The following is a 17,382-nucleotide window of genomic DNA, read 5'->3' on the forward strand; positions in this document are numbered from 1 at the left end:
CTATTATTTGTGCTTTGCTTTTCAGCCTGTTGAGTAGCAGCTGCATCTTTCCTTTGGTGTCCGTGAGCATACAGTGGTGAAGGCTGTGAGGTGCATAATAGGAAAACAATTTGCTCTGTCTGTGTAGGAAGAATACAGACAAGGTGGCAAAAATGACACAGTATTATGTCAAAGTCTTTTTCAGGACTTACTGTATATTCAATTTGGGATTGGTAGCATCCAACAGAATGACTTTAAAACAGCAATGGCTTCCCACAATCTATAAAAGTTCAGTTATGTGACAGTTGGTCCAACAGGTTCAGTTAACGCTTTTCTGCTCACATATAAACTATACAAAGTTCCCAAGTGTGTGTGTGCACATGTGCACACAGTGTAACTTTCGCTTCCACAGCTCAGAAGCCCACGGTTTATAGGTCTGTGGCTGCAGTCAGCTGATGCCACTTAACTCAGAAGCCCACGATTTATAGGTATGTGGCCGCAGTCAGCTGATACCACTTAACTGTCTCTTTGCTCAGGTTGAAATCTTTCAGTGGTAGAGTTATTCCACCCAAGAAGAAATTCTCCCGAAGAGATTCTGCACTGAGTACACTCAGTTGAAGTTCTCTTTGTCTCAAAGTTTCTTTGCTGTATCCACTATAAACAAGCTGGAGAGAAAAAAAAATGATAACGTTTGGTTTCATGGAATATTTTCAACAAAATGTCAAACAGTGGCACGATGAATGGCACTGACTATAGAGGCAGGGCTTGTCTCAATGCCTCCTCAGAAGCATATTTTCAATTTCGGGAATCTTGGGTTGAACAATCATTCCTATCAGTATTTAATATAGAGATTATATAAAGCAGGACCAATCATTGTCAAAAAACAAAACAAACCCCAAACCTTCAGACATGGTTTCTATGAGATGGAAGTGACAGGGAGGGAAGAGATTACCTGATGATTACCTTAAGATGATCTAATAGCTGGAGAAAAAAAAGGATGAAAGGAAAGCAAGTTGGATAATATAATTTTAAAAATATTTGTTGCAAAAACATTAAAATTTCATCATTTTCTTTTGTTCTTTACATGCTGTGTGCCAGGAAGTGGTGACTTCTTACAAGGAGACACAACCCCACAGTGCAAGTGCAGTCTGCACCACTCTGTGGTGCTGAAAGCTACTTCAAATCCTCATTACAACATTCAACATTTTTATTTTTCCATAAAGCTTCACAGTAAGTTCTGAGAAACACTTCCTTAATCTAGACCGTCTAAATTTTGACTAAAACAACCACAAGAACACTTGCTGGCATTTCATTGTTTTATTGTCTTGACAGTGTAACATCAACCAGTGAATAATCCACTAAAAATCCACTGCTATTTTATAAGAGTGAACACCAAGTGTTCATTGGTAAGCATTGTGTGTGTTTTTAAAGAGTGAACGACCCTCTATAGGGCTGTGTGTGTGTGTGTGTGTGTGTGTGTGTGTGAGAGAGAGAGAGAGAGAGAGAGAGACACACACACTGACTCTATATATAGATAGCTGACCTCAAATTTGCTATGTAATTCAGGCTGACCTTGAATTCACATTAGATTCTTCCTGCTTCAACCCTTAAAGAGCTACAGGAATTTACCATCCTACCTAGCTTTTTCCTCTTTAAAATTTATTAAATATTTAAAAATTTTAATGTAGGGCAGAGAGGTGGCTCAGAGGCTGGGGGCATTGGCTGCTTTTCCAATGGCACTGAATTCAATTACCAGCAACCACATGGTGGTTCACAACCATTTACAATCATATTATCTGATGTGTAGGCGCACATGTAGGCAAAACACTGTATACATAAATCTTAAAAAAAAGTCATGTGTATGTCATTCATACATGGCCTGAGGAAGACAGAAGATGGTGTCAGATCTCCTGAAACTGGATACAGGCAGTTTTAAGCCCTCTGATGTAGGTGTTGGGGACTGAAAGAACAACTATTCTTGAGTGCTGGGCCATTTTTTTTGCCCATGTCTGGCTTTTTTTTTAAAAAACAGGTTTTGATAAGCTCACCATCTTGATAAAAATTCAAGTTATCTTCTAATTTCTGACCAGACACAATAATGTGTCTACCCAAAAAATAAGTAAGGGAGCGAGATGGGGGAATTTTAGCAGGTGTTCACTGGTTACTGACGGGATATAGATCTGCCAGTCAGTTAGGAGTATCTCAGTAACAGTTAAGCTCAATACTATTCAGCTGACACTGAAAGAGGATTACTAAGACAAAGCATTCAAGGAAGAACTAGAGACAACTCAGCAGTTAATGGCACAGGCTGCTCTTGAGGTGGTCCTGGGTTCAATTCCCAGCACCTACATGACAGTTCAAAATTGCCTGTAAACTCCAGTTCCAGAGAAACCAGTCCCAGCGTTTGGCCTCTGTGGTTACCAGGCACACATACATTGCACTTATGTACCTGCCAACAAAACACTAAATACACAAAAAATAAATAAGTACATCTTTTTTTGTTTGTGTGTTTTTCGAGACAGGATTTCTGTGTAGCCTTGGCTGTTCTGGTTTCACTTTGTAGACCAGGCTGGCCTTGAACTCACAGCGATCCGCCTGCCTCTGCCTCCCGAGTGCTGGGATTGAAGGCATGTGCCACCACGCCCGGCAAATAAGTACATCTTATAGAAATAAAAGTATCGAAATCTCAAAACAACCACTCTGAAATTTTTAGACATGCAGTTTAGCTTACCATTTCATTGAATGTTGGGTTCCTAGTTTTACGTGAAGTTTTGGTTTTACGTTTTGACGTTTTGTGGGTATCAGGAAGCAGGTATGTTTTGACGTATGGATTTGGGTCAGCCCCATCTTCAGTAACCTATAAGAAAAGCAGTCCCTTAACAGTAGTGCTTCCTACTAAGGTACAGATTTGTTCTACAGTCATCATGTGTAGCCACTCACAAGATCTTTGATGTGCATCACCATGATGAAGAGGGTGCTATTTCGGTAAGAAACAGATAACTTCACTGCTCCTCCTATTTGTCCCAGAGTAGGGCTGAAGGGGCTTGTACCTGAAAACAGAAATACTTTCTTCTTTATCTCAATGGGCCTGCAAATGGTTCACACTTCAACCACACAACTGCTGCACAAGGACAGGGTGCGCGGAAGTCGATAGGGAAAGTAAACTTCATATGACATTTGTACCTTTTTTGGTAACTATTAAGAATGCTAAGTTTTTCTCAGAAACAGACTAGCTTAGACTGCCCTGGAGGGAGGGAGGGAGGGAAGGAGGGTGGGCGAGAGGGAAGGAGGGAGAGAGAGAGGGAGAGAGGGAGGGAGGGAGAGAGGGAGGGAGGGAGGGAGGGAGGGAGGGAGAGAGGGAGGGAGGGAGGGAGAGAGAGAGGGAGGGAGGGAGGGAGGGAGAGAGAGAGGGAGGGAGGGAGGGAGAGAGAGAGGGAGGGAGGGAGGGAGGGAGAGAGGGAGGGAGGGAGAGAGGGAGGGAGGGAGGGAGATAGATAAACAGAGACAGAGAGTTTGTGGTTCTTACAAAAAAGCCTGGGTTTGAGTCCCAACACTTAAACAATGGCTTACAACCATCCATACTGTTGATCCAGACAAACCAACCCTCTCTTCTGACCCATGCAGGCATGTATGTGGTAAACATATATACTTCAGGCAAAACACATAAAATAAATCTTAAAAAAAAAAAAGCTCCAACACCCAAAGCTGACTTCCAGCCTCTACATACATACACACGCAATTACACACATCCACATCCATTCCATCACAAAACTCACAAACTATTAAACCAGGAGGAAACAGGATAATCCCACCTGCAGTCCTAGCTATTCCTTCAGCTTTCTCATCACGAAGTAATGGATGAAAAAAAGTGCAAACGAGATCACACTAAGATTAAAGAGAAGAAAGGTTCATTAGTTAAAAAATCACATAACACAAAAATAGAGTACATTATATTTACTCGTTACATTGGAAGGTCACCTCTGCTACATCTGGTGACGAGGTCATCAAACTCTGTAAATAACTGTTTAATTCAACTTTCCTTTTGGCTGCTACATCTTTTATGTGTGTTCTTCCTAGAACCATCCTATTAGGAAAGCTACAAAAGAAAAACAAAAACAAATGAGATTTAAATTATTTCATCAGAAAGTATTGTAGACTCATGAACAATACTTAGAAATATACTTTGTTATATACCTAAGATACCAATTAGGGTCTTAATCTATCTATGTATCTATCTATTTTTTTAATAGGTTTTTCGAGACAGGGTTTCTCTGTGTAGCCTTGGCTGTCCTGGACTCGCTTTGTAGACCAGGCTGGCCTTGAACTCACAGTGATCTGCCTGCCTCTGCCTCCTGAGTGCTGGGATTAACGGTGTGTGCCACCACGCCTGGCCAATCTATTATATTTTTGTGTATATAGCTGGGTATGGTGGCACATGCCTATAACCCCAAAACAAACTGGGAGGCAAATATATATATATACGCACACAGATATGCCACCACCACCTAGCTACACCTTATAAATATTAAGAGACAAGGTCTCACTCTGTATCCCTGACTTGTCTTGAACTTACAGAGATCCACACCCAGCAATAACATACTTTGATACCCATTTTGCCTCCTTGTTTTTGAAATCTTTTCTGAGAAGAATGTGGCAAAGACTATCTATTGGTCATTAAGCTACAGTAAATATGGGATTTTAAAGAGGAGATTGATAAAAAGCTTTGCACTGGAGGTAAAAGCAGCAGCTTAGCAGTCAGAAGCTCTTGCAGAGATCCTGAGTTCAGTTCCCAGCACCCTCACTGGTCAGCTCCCAATGGCCAGGGCAACTCCTGCTCCAGGATACCTGACACCTCCTCAGACAACACAGCAAGCAAGCAAACACACATACACACAATTTAAAACAAAAAATAATCTTAAAAAAAAAAAAAAAGCTAAGCATTAAGATTACTACATCTAAGAATTATAGTGGTAACTTCTCCAGATTATTGTTATTATTATTTATTTATTTTGACATTTTTTGCAAGGGGTCAGGGTTATGCTATGGCACATGTGGTTCAGAGTTGTCAGGCTTGGAGAAAATGCCTTTATCTGCTGAGCCATCACACCTGACCTCAGCTTTATTATTTATCACAGGAGATCTGTATGGCTCATATGGATGATTTCTACAGCTGTAGCATGCAGAACCATTAAAAACAAAATTGCATTATCTTAATTGGTACTGCTGTGTCTGTACCATCAAAGTGACAAAACTGGAGTCTGGAAAGCTCACACTTTGTTGTTTTGGTTTTGAAGACACTGTATGCTTAAGTTACATACTTAATTTTTTATTTTTTTTATTTTTTTATTTTTTATTTATTTTTTTTTTTTTTGGTTTTTCGAGACAGGGTCTCTCTGTGTAGCCTTGGCCATCCTGGACTCACTTTGTAGACCAGGCTGGCCTCGAACTCACAGCGATTCGCCTGCCTCTGCCTCCCGAGTGCTGGGATTAAAGGCGTGCGCCACCACGCCCGGCTCATACTTAATTTTTTAAAAAAGATTTATTTATTATTATGTATACAGTGCTGTGGCTGCATATACACCTTCAGGCCAGAAAAGGGCACCAGATCACACTGTAGATGGTTGGGAGCCACCATGTGGCTGCTGGAAATTGAACTCAGGACCTCTAGAGGAGCAGTCAGTGCCCTTAACCTCTGAGCCATCTCTCCAGCCTCCTGGAACTAAATGTTAACCAAAGTTTTTCATCTACATGTAAAAACAAATTGTTTCTACATAGGAAAATAAGTATGAATTTTTGCAAGAACAGGAACATACCCAGGTAACTTCCACAGTGGAAAAACAATACTGAGCTTATTGTGAAGTTCCTGAAACTCATCAAATGTCCGGAATACAAATGACGGTTCAAGGTGTCCTTCTCTCAGAATTCGGACCACATAAATCTGAAAAGAAATCACATGGCAGGCATATTATATTATAATGAAATTAAAATATATATATAAATCCTGTATTTGCTTCAAAATAAGGTTTGGCAGGACACAGTGGCACAAGCCTTTACTCCCAGTACTTGAGACTCTCTGTGAGTTTGAGGCTAGCCTGGTCTATGCAGATGGCTCTGTGACAACCAATGCTACACGGTAAGACCCAGTCACAGAAAAACAAAACGCTTTATGGTTATTGTACGTATATAAAAATAAGCTTTGTGTACATATGTACACACACACACACACACACACACACATTTTTTGTTGTTTGTTTGTTTTTTGTTTTTTGAGACAGGGTTTCTTGTGTAGCCTTGACTGTCCCGGACTCCCTTTGTAGACCAGGCTGGCCTCAAACTCACAGAGATCCGCCTGCCTCAGCCTCCCAGGTGCTGGGATTAAAGGTGTGCGCCACCACACCTGACTGGCCCTCATGATTTTTTTTACCCAAACTTAACAATACAAAAAAAAAAAAAAATCCTATTATGATTGTTCTTTAAGTACATTTACTAATTTTTGGAGCATCCATGGAAGCAACAAGCACAAACAGAATCAATGCTTAGAACTTTGTCAGTGAAGATGTACAAAGGACAAAAAAATCTTACGCATGATTATCTACACACACTGAACAAACTTACATAGTGTTTATCTGGGTTGTATTTCTTATGATATGTGAAAACACAGACTTCCTTGATTCGACCATCTTGTCTAAAGGAGTATGTTTTTGGTGAAAATGAAAGGATGGGCTCATCATTAGAAGGAAGACCAGAAAAACGTAGTTGAGCAAGGTTATGAATGAAGAAGTTAAACTTTGTGGCAATACTTCCCAAGCTTGACTCGATCAGCCTACAAAATAATCAGAAACTTGTTAATAAGTTTTCGTGGAGACACATGCTAAGTTCAAGATAGTAAAATAAAAAAAACCACTTCCCTTTGAAACATTAAGCAGGAGCAGGCTCTGGGGATGGCTCACCAGGTGAGGGTATGTACTACCAAGCCTAGTGATCCAAAGCTAATCCCCAGGACCCACAGTGTAGAAGGAAAGAACCAGCCCCTATACATTATTATCCTCTACCATGCATGCAAGCAGGCAGCACAGACCACACCCAAGAAATAATTTTTAAAAATATATATTTTTTTATTTTGCTTTTTTGAGACAGGGTTTCTCTGTGTGGCCTTGGCTGTCCGGACTCTCTCTGTAGACCAGGCTGGCCTCGAACTCACAGTGATCCACCTGCCTCTGCCTCTGCCTCCTGAGTGCTGGGATTAAAGGCACGTGCCACCACGCTCGGCCCTAAAAATGTTTTTAAAAAGTGAAAAATTGAGTAGGTTTTCAATCTGCCAAGGACTCTCTTTTTCTTTGGGACAAAGAAAATCTGTTAAAATCCATCTCACTCCAACAGAAAAATATTTAATAAGGAAACAACACCTAGATTTCTTGAGTCATATGGGGTCCAAGACCAAAGAGCTGTAGAACTAGAAGAAGGCTTATAAATGTATTACTAAAAAGATGACTATTATTTTTGCTCACATACTAAAAATTCTATTAAGCAGCATGGGAGAATTTGGTGGCAAATCATCCCTCAGATAATCGTGATAACATTTAATTATGAGAGGAAGTGTTGAGACGATGGAGTTTGAAGAAGCCCATTGTGAGACAGGCCTAGATAACACATTTAGGTCACCAAAGGAGCTACACTATTCAGAAACATATTTAAGGGCTAAGATGTAGTTCAGTGGTCCAGCACTTGCTTGGCTTAGGGGAACCACTGACTAAACACACACACACACACACACACACACACACACACACACACACACACACAAATCACAAAAGACTGAGGGCTTAGCTCAGCACTAAATGCTTGCGAAGAGCCCAGTCCCGGGTTTGGTTCCCAGCCCCGTGCAGGGAAACAACAACCCCAATAACAACTATCAACAGCCAAACTGGTAGGTTAAGCTGGGAGGCACTGAAAAGCCATCTTCCTTCATTTCAGCTCAACTTGACACATTAACCTGAGCTCCATTTTCCCTTGCCCAGAAGACAGGACAGCAAAAGTCAGAGAACATGGTCACTGGGTCTTTAGAATATGTTTGCTAAGATCTGTTTTTATTGAAAACAACAATGACATTCAAATGTTAGCCATTCCCTGGCATGGACTTCAAACAGTGTCATGAAGTACCAGTTTACCGCCTTAGTGTATCAGTCTGCTGCTGGGCTATGGTATCCAGGGAAACAATCATGGTAGATTCTTTTTTTTTTTTTTTTCCCCGAGACAAGGTTTCTCTGTGTAGCCTTGGCCATCCTGGACTCACTTTGTAGACCAGGCTGGCCTCGAACTCACAGCGATCCGCCTGCCTCTGCCTCCCGAGTGCTGGGATTAAAGGCGTGCGCAACCACGCCCGGCTGATCATGGTAGATTCTTTAAAAAAAAAAAAAAAAAATCATTTCAGAAGGCAGCTTTCAAAAAAGCACAATATTGTGGGAAGCACATTTCTTAGAAATATGTTTACAGCTTGGCATGTTTACAGCTCGAGAGGCAGAGGCAGGTGGATCACTGTAAGTTCGAGGCCAGCCTGCTCTACAAAGTGAGTCTAGGACAGCCAAGGCCACATAGAGAAACTCTGTGTCAAAAAACAAAACAAACAAACAAAATAATAATATATGTGTGTGTGTGTGTGTGTGTGTGTGTGTGTGTGTGTGTGTGTGTGTGTTTATAAGCAGGACTCATCCAGTGGAAATCATGAATTGAATACCCTCAGATTACACTTTGAGAGGAACAAACAGTTCCCTGCAGCACCAGGCCCTCACAGCAGGAAGGAAGGACAAGCGCTCCTTGTCCTGTGCCCTGACACTGTTACCTAGTGAAGAAAATGGTGGCCTCCGCATCTGTAGTCTGAGGCTGGAGAGCATCTCTAACATATTTCAAATCCTGAATACTTGTAAGTTCTGGCAACCCTGAAGGAATCATCTGTAGAAGGAAAAAAATTGTTAACATCCCTGTTGGTCATGTACTTAGAATTAAAGGAACAAAAATTATCATACACTTGAGGAGTTTGTTAAGGTCTTGGGTATTTAAGTTACTCTTACAAATGAAAAAACTAGAGCTTATAAAGTCACAGGAGTTCCTGCTAGTAATGTCCATTTATGGACGGAAACACGTAAAATCCAGATTTTCTCCTAGGATTATGTTTACTATAGCAATTCCAGTCACAATAATTTCAGTACCTTTTGCTCTAGTTCTCTTTACTTAGGTGCTGTATATCCTAGGAGGTGCATAAATCCTGAGTAGACGCTTAATGAATGCTCGCCACCTGGATATTCTAGATCTAGAGACACACATGCACTCGATCACCAGCAGTGAATGCCCCTTTCAAACTCCAGCTGCTACTGCTCTCCCCTGTGGGCACCACTCTCCTGACTTTTTGTATTTTTGTTTTTGTTTTGTTTGTTTCGAGACAGGGTTTCTCTGTGTAGCCTTGGCTATCCTGCACTTGCTTGTAGACCAGGCTGGGCTTGAACTCACAGAGATCACAGGGAGACCCTGCCTCCTGAGTGTTGGGATTAAAGGTGTGTGCTCACTACAGCCAATTTTATGTCAAAAGCATAAAGCATCCTTTTAAAATGATCAAAACACAGAGGTTCTAATATACAATTCAATGTCTGTAAATGTTACCAGTGAGAGAAGGTTAAGAAAGAGGTTTGTCTGCTTTCTTATCAAGTTGTAGGCTTGACAGCAGAGGTCCACAAACAACTGGAAACGAATGGTGGGCTTTTCACCTCCGTTAATTACATATGCCATGTCAGAGGTAAGCACGAAAGGAGCTCGGTCTCTGTTGAAAGTACACACAGAGCACAGTTTACAGAACACAGTCAGCATAAACGGTGCCATTGCTGTTCAAAGCTATCAAATGAAGCCATGTGAGCGATAACAGTTTTCAAGTAGGAAACAGCACCAAACGGTTTTGCATTTCCCTAACATTTAAAAATTTACATTTTGAGGAAAACTGTTACATTGCAACTTTATCATGGGAGCAGAACTTAAATATGAAATTTTCACAAAAGTGATTACTTAGAAATATATATGCTCAAAGAGAGATTCAACAGTGGTTACAAAAATATGCAGAGGAAACTTATGTTCATTATCCTTATACAAATGGAACCATTTCTAGCAGACACCGTGAACTAGAGTAAATAGAATACATGCCCATTTTTTACATGCACATTGCTTTTGTCTATTTGTGGCAAGGTCATCTCTTAAGGCCTTTTCATCCCCAGTTATGTTCAAAAGGAGCCACACGGCAAAGTACAGCAAGAGGCCCAGGCCGGGCATGTCCCTTCAGTGATGGTAATAACAACATTAGTACCTTTTGAAGCTACCAAACATCTGTGCATGGCCCAAGAACTTTCCAAAGTCAATGTGGAACATGTGTCCTGTGCTTCGAAGCATTATGTTGTCATTGTGCCGATCACAAATGCCTAAAACATAGGTGGCTACACAGCACCCAGCACAAGAATAGATAAAGTTCTCAGAAGCCTGAAATAAAGACATAAAATTATGTTAGAGGAAAAAAAAAATGTCTTAAAGGAGGCAGAATTTGCTAATGTGCAGTAACAATTTATTACTTTCTTTTGACATAAGATTTTACTATGTAGCTCTGGCTGTCCTCAAAATCAAAGAGATCCACCTGCCTCTACCTCCTGAGTTCTGGGATTAAAGATGTGCGCCACCACATCAAGCCCAATTCATCACTCTTTAAAAACACTATTTGTGCCGGTGTGGTGATGCACGCCTTTAATCCCAGCACTCGGGAGGCAGAGGCAGGTGGATCACTGTGAGTTCAAGGCCAGCCTGGTCTACAAAGCAAGTCCAGGACAGACAAGGCTACACAGAGAAACCCTGTCTCAACAAAACAAAACAAAACAAAACAAAAAATCCCCTAAACCCCAAACAAAAAAACAAACAACACTATTTGCAGAGCTGGGTATGGTAGCTCACATCTATAATCCCAGCACTCAAGAAGTAGAAGCAGGAGGATTGCTATGAATTCCAGACCAGTTAGAATGAGATCTTGTTTCAAAAAAACCCAAACACACACACACACAAAATAGAGGTATAAAATAAAAATAAAACAACTATTGCAAACTTCTCTTAGCAGTATCAGCATACCCACTGGGAATAAAAGCCAGTCCTTTTCGTATTTCAAAAGCTAAATGCCTTTCTAAAAGGCAGTTACTGTTGCATCCTACTAGTCTCTACTTAAGAGAATAAGCTGGGCAGTGGTGGTTCACACCTTTAATCCTAGCACTAAGGAGGCAGAAGTATGCAGATCTCTAAGTTCAGGGCCAGCCTGGTATACAGAGCAAGTTCCTGGATAGCCAGGGCTTCACAGAGAACTCCTGTCTTGAAAAACAAACAAACAAACAAAAAGCATTAACTGCTCATGACCAGCTTTTTGTTGTTGTTGTTTTGAGACAGGGTCTCTCTGTATAGTCTTGACTGTCCTGGATTGCCTCTGCCTTCCCAAGTGCTGGGATTAAAGGTGTGCACCACCACGCCCAGCTTCATGACCAGCTTTTAGGCATCATGTTTGTAAATGAGGTTATCAAAGGGACATAAATTAATCTTATGCTTGCTTAGCATGCACAGAACTCTGGGTCCAATTCCCAACATGGAGGACATAATTTTTAACCTAGATCAAATTAATTTTCCTCTCTAATAGTATAGAGAACATATGTAAAGAAAGTCAGCTCAGAGTTGTAGATATGACTCAGCAGTTACAAGTACTTGTTCTTCCTAAGGAATCAGTTTGATTCCAAGCACTGACATCGGGTAGGCCCCAACTGCCTGTAACTCCAGCTACAGACTGAACACTCTCTTCTGGCCTGCAAGGGTTCATGCCAGCATACACATAAATAAATGTAATTTTAAGTCGGTCAGTTTATGGTCTAATATACATATATATTATATTATATTATATTATATTATATATATGTGCCATTGTTTATCTAGCATATATGAGAACACAAGAAAAGTCAATTTATATCTTAAAACATTCAATAATTGTGTTTGTATCTCATGACCAGAATGTCAAGGTTCAGTTAGGCTTGTTATTGCTGGGGATTACTAACGTAACACAGAAGGATATACAGCGTGTAAGATGCACATAGTGAGTATTTTAAAGCATTAATATAATGTGATTTTTTTTTTCTTTCCTTTTCAGGCAAGGTCTGTATTCCAGTCAAATTCACCATTCTCCTGTCTCAGTCTTCTAAGACTGGGACTGAAGGCTTGTACCACAATGCTAATACTAGCAAATTACTGGATTTCTATCGGTTTTTGTGGTTAATTTTATTTCGCAATCCTCTAGAAACCATAGCCAACAATGACGACAACAAAATGTTCACACTATACTTAACATCAATCTCTATATACAACTACTTATTTTAAAACATATATATATATATATATATATATGAAATTTTATTTTATTTTGGTTTTTCAAGACAGGGTTTCCTGTCCTGGACTCACTTTGTAGACCAGGCTGACCTCGAACTCAACAGTGACCTGCCTGCCTCTGCCTCCTGAGTGCTGGGATTAAAGGCGTGTGCCACCACGCCTGGCACAAGCCAATATTAAAAATAAGAAACACTGTCTTCCCAAGACTACAAAGAACTAAAAAATGAAGCCAGATGAGGTGGCCTTTAATCCCAGCTCTATGGAGGCAGAGGAAGGCAGAAGTTTCTGAGTTTGAGGGCAGCCTGGTTTACATAGTAAGTTCCAGGACAGCCAGGGTCTATGTAGAGAGAACCTGTCAAAAATAATTTTAAAATGAGAGTGGTCTAACTAAACCACTCTAAAAGACCCATGGTGTACAAATTTGTGTTGCTTTACCTCTATGGGCCCAAAGACAGCACTTTATTTATTATGTATACAATGTTCTGCCTGCAGGCCAGAAGAGGGCATCAGATCACACTATAGATGGTTGTAAGCCACGCTGTGGTTACTGGTAATTGAACTCAGGACCTCTGGAAGAGTAAACAGTGCTCTTAACTTCTGAGCCATCTTTCCATCCCCCTAGACAGCACTTTAATGTCTATAAAAATGACACCTACACTAGGTAGCTAAGTGACATTAAAACTGGGGTCCTTTTTGTTTGTTTTTATTATTTTATTTAAAAAAAAATTTTTTTTCTCTGGTTTTTCGAGACCGGGTTTCTCTGGGTAGCCTTGGCTGTCCTGGACTCGCTTTGTAAACCAGGCTGGCCTCGAACTCACAGCAATCCACCTGCCTCTGCCTCTAGAGTGCTGGGATTAAAGGCGTGTGCCACCATGCCTGGCTGGTTTTTTGTTTTGTTTTGTGAGACAGGGTTTCTCCGTGTAATCTTGGCTTTCCTGGACTTTTGTGAACCAGGCTTGCCTTGAACTCAGAAATCCCCTTGCCTCTGCTTCCCTGAGTGCTGGGATTACAGATGTTTGTACCTGGCTAAAACTGGGTCTGTTCAAACAGAGGACATGAGGGACAAGGGAGGGAAGACAAACAATAGCAGCAGCAAATTTAGTTTTAAAATGCCATACCGAAACATAATTCTCACAAGATAATACAAACATTAATGAAGCTGGGCGGCAGTGGCACAGGCCTTTAATCCCAGCACTTGGAAGGGAGAGGCAGGCAGGTAGCTTTGAGTTCAAGACTAGCCTGGTCTACAAAGTGAGTCCAGGACAGTCAAGGCTACAACAGAGACCCCGTCTCGGAAAAACCAAACCAAACCAAACCAAAAATACCCCCCAAAACACATTAATTAAAGCACGCCAAAACTGGAGTCTTCTTAGGTTACTATTCAAAGTAATTATGAGTCTTCCTTTAAGCCATATTAACATTGTAACAGCTCTGAGAAGCATTAATAGCCTTTGTACTATTATTTTGACAGTTCTTTAGAATAAAGAAACATGCTGATCACCTTTTCATATTCTTCTTCAGAAGGATTGTATTTCCTCAGCCACTCAGCAAGTGGTTTATCTTTAAATGATCCTGTCACACCGTATTCCACTTGGATTTTCCTGAGAGTATCCGAAGCAGGAACTAACTCCACCATGCCTTTAACAAACAAAATATCACCCCAAAGTCTTTCAAATATTTATAGATTTCAGTCCTTGAAATAAGATATCAAACCTGGCAAGTCATGCTGGAAAATGTGAGCAGCCAAAATTATCTTATGTTTTTTTAATTTTCCAAGAGCCAAAGAGATGACTCAGCAGCTAAGAGTACTGGCTTGTCTTCCAGAGGAACCAGGTTCGAATGCCAGCACTCAATGTAGCTATCTCAAAACCATCTGTAGCCCCAGTGCCAGGAGATCTGATGTCCCTTTTAGGCACCCACAGGTACCAAGCACTCACACGGTACACAAACATACACATCAGCAAAGCACCCATATACATCAAGTTAAAAAGAAAGGAAAAGAAAAAAGGCAGGTTGTGGTGGTGCATGCTTTTAATCCTAGCACTCCAGAGGCAGAGGGAAGCAGATTTCTGAGTTCAGGGCCAGTCTGATATACAGTGAGTTCCAGTATAGCCAGGGCTATACAGAGAAATCCTACGGGGGGTAGGGTGAGGGGGTGGAAAATAAAAATAAAACAAAGTGTATCTAAGATGTAATGACTGATTTGTGTGCGTGCTGTGTGTATATGCTGTTCATGTGCTAGGTACCCGTGACTGTTTGCTCATTAGGAACAATGGTGGTGTCATTTGATGACTGTGTAGTCTGTATGACATAATGAGCTGTTATCAGTCATCATTTAAAAAATGACCCACTGAAGACTAAGCGACATGGCTCAGTGAATAAAAGTGCCTGCCATGCTAGCCTGACAATCTGAGGTCAATCCCTAGAATCCACAGGGAAAAGAGAACTGATTTTTTTTCTTTCTTTCTTTTTCATTTTTTGAGGCAGGGCTGTTCTCTGAAGTACTGGCTGTCCTGGAACTAGTTTTGTAGAGCAGGCTGGCCTCGAACTCACAAAGATTCACCTGCCTCTGCCTCTTGAGTGCTGAGATAAAGGTGTGCGCCACCACTGAAGGACTTAGAAATGACTCTTGGAAGTTGTTCTCTGAACTCCATGTGTACCTATCCTCCCAACACATGCAAATAACAAAGTAAAAATGAAAAATTTATCAAATGAGTAACAAAAATCTACTTTTATGAACAAAACAAAACATTATCATTATTTAGTCTGCGGAAATAAACCCAAAACTGGCTTAAGTAAATGAATTCCTCATTGGGTCAATTAATCTATACTTCTGGCTATTACAAAGTGTTTATTAGGACTACTTACTGAGCTGTTTTGTTAGTAGGACTACATTTGAGTGCTGGCATTCAAACCTGGTTCCTCTGGAAGACAAGCCAGTACTTTTAGCTGCTGAGTCATCTTTTTGGCTCTTGGAAAATTAAAAAAACATAAGATAATTTTGGCTGCTCACATTTTCCAGCATGACTTGCCAGTAGGTAAATGTTTTGTAGTTGTTTTAAAAGCATTTAATCATAAATAATCCAACCAGTAAGTAATACTAGATGTAAATAAATGAGATCTCAGTAAGCCTGCACCAGGACCTGTAAGTATACAACCAAATTAAGTTCAAAAGTAAGCTATGTTCATGATACAAAAGCAAAAAATCAAGACCCAACTAACAGACCTACCTCGATCTCGGCCAGTTGATAGGCATTTGAATATCACCATCCTCAGATCCAGTCCCTCTTTAAGCCAGATCTTATCCATAATCTTTATCATCTGTAAAGCTAACATATCTTGCCGAAGATCTTCTCCAACCTTGAAATTAAGGAAATAAGAACTGTACCTTTCCTTAAGCACTTGTTACATGCTGTAAGATCTGAGGGGCACTTGAAAGGCCATGTACAGAGAGAAAGAAGATTATTAGAGCTGCACTGTACTCCTCTGGGGGTGTCTGTCCTAGAGAAACTTATTTTAAACTCGTATTTTATTTTAATTAATTGATTTTGAAGTGCTGGGGACTGAGTCTTTGGCTTTGTATACACTAGGCAAGCACTCTACCGCTGAGCTACACTCTGTTCAACGGTACATTTAAAAAGTTGAATTTTAGAGCACGCAAAATACTTTCAATTAAAAAAATAAAATGAAGCCAGGCAGTGGTGACTCACGGCTTTAATCCCAGCACTTGGGAGGCCAGAGGTACTGGGATCTCTAAGTTCAAGGCCAGCCTGGTCTACAGATTCCAGGACAGCCAGGGCTACACAGAGAAACCCTGTCTCAGAAAAACAAAACAAAACAAAACAAAACAACAGGTCTGGAGAGATGGCTCAGAGGTTAAGAGCACTAACTGTTCTTCCAGAGGTCCTGAGTTCAACTCCTAGCAACCACATAGTGGCTCACAACCATCTATAATGTGAGCAAATGCCCTCTTCTGGCCTTCATGTGTACATGCAGGCAGAGTACTATATTAAAAAACAAAAACAAAAAACCAAGCCGGGTGTGGTGGCACACACCTTTAATCCCAGCAGAGGCTAGCTTGATCTACAAAGAGAGTCCAGGACAGCCAATCCGAACACACAGAAACCCTGTCTTGGAAAGAAAACAAAACAAAACCCAAACCAAAACAACAACAAATCATAGGAATTTTGTCATACCTTGTTTCTTGACTATATCAATGCTAATATTCTGAATATAACATTAAAGTTAATAAAAGGCCACTTAAAAAATATCAGTCCTCTTGAGCCTGGAGAGATGACTCAGGGGGAAAGATTACTTGTCTGTGCAGACAATGTAGGTTCAGTTTCTAGCCCCACATGGTGCCTCACAACTGTCCATGACTCCAGTTCTATGATATCCAATGTCCTCTTTTGATCTCAGCATGCATGTGTATATATTTAAACATTCATACATATACAATGAATAAATGTTACTCTTCCCAAAATGATAAAGCTAACTGGAATCTCAGCAAATTTTCATTTTCTTTTTAAAAAATGCATCAGGTGTTTGGGAAGCTCAAGCAGGAGAAGGGTCCCTTGAGCCTAGGCCTTCAACCGGCTACACAGAAAGACAAGGCCAGGCGGTGGTGGCTGCACGCCTTTAGTTCCAGCACATTGAGCTGGGATCAGCAGGCTAGTCTCTGAGTTCAAGGCCAGCCTGGTCTACAGAACAAGTTTCAGGACAGCCAAGGCTACACAGGGAAACCCTGTCTCAACCAAAACCAAACCCCCCTAACAAGAGAAAGTTTGGACCATAGCAGCACTCGGACGTGAACATGAATAGCTCTGCAAGTTCAATTCCAGCCTCGTCTACAGAGCAAGTTTCAGGACAGTCAGGGCTACAGAGAGGCCCTGGCTGAAAACCTAACAACACTGAACCAATGCCTGTCCCTCTCCCCCCAAACACCCCCAAGAGACCAAACCCAAA

At 40.9% G+C, this 17,382-nt stretch overlaps 1 protein-coding gene across 1 annotated transcript in view; it reads right to left on the minus strand.

Annotated features, from left to right (window-relative positions):
- Window positions 1-461: 461 nt before the first annotated feature.
- Window positions 462-17,382, minus strand: part of Pik3c2a (phosphatidylinositol-4-phosphate 3-kinase catalytic subunit type 2 alpha) — a 91,476-nt gene continuing 74,555 nt past the window's right edge. The window contains exons 22-33 of the mRNA XM_051149271.1: window positions 15,648-15,777; window positions 13,919-14,055; window positions 10,325-10,494; window positions 9,634-9,790; window positions 8,819-8,928; window positions 6,595-6,802; window positions 5,793-5,917; window positions 3,958-4,075; window positions 3,792-3,864; window positions 2,920-3,029; window positions 2,711-2,836; window positions 462-644 (exon numbers count right to left, since the gene is read on the minus strand). Coding sequence (XP_051005228.1) covers window positions 462-644; window positions 2,711-2,836; window positions 2,920-3,029; window positions 3,792-3,864; window positions 3,958-4,075; window positions 5,793-5,917; window positions 6,595-6,802; window positions 8,819-8,928; window positions 9,634-9,790; window positions 10,325-10,494; window positions 13,919-14,055; window positions 15,648-15,777 — 1,647 coding nt within the window. The remainder of the gene's footprint in view (window positions 645-2,710; window positions 2,837-2,919; window positions 3,030-3,791; window positions 3,865-3,957; window positions 4,076-5,792; window positions 5,918-6,594; window positions 6,803-8,818; window positions 8,929-9,633; window positions 9,791-10,324; window positions 10,495-13,918; window positions 14,056-15,647; window positions 15,778-17,382) is intronic.

This window comes from Acomys russatus, chromosome 7 (assembly GCF_903995435.1).
Source record: "Acomys russatus chromosome 7, mAcoRus1.1, whole genome shotgun sequence".
NCBI classification, from domain to species: domain Eukaryota; kingdom Metazoa; phylum Chordata; class Mammalia; order Rodentia; family Muridae; genus Acomys; species Acomys russatus.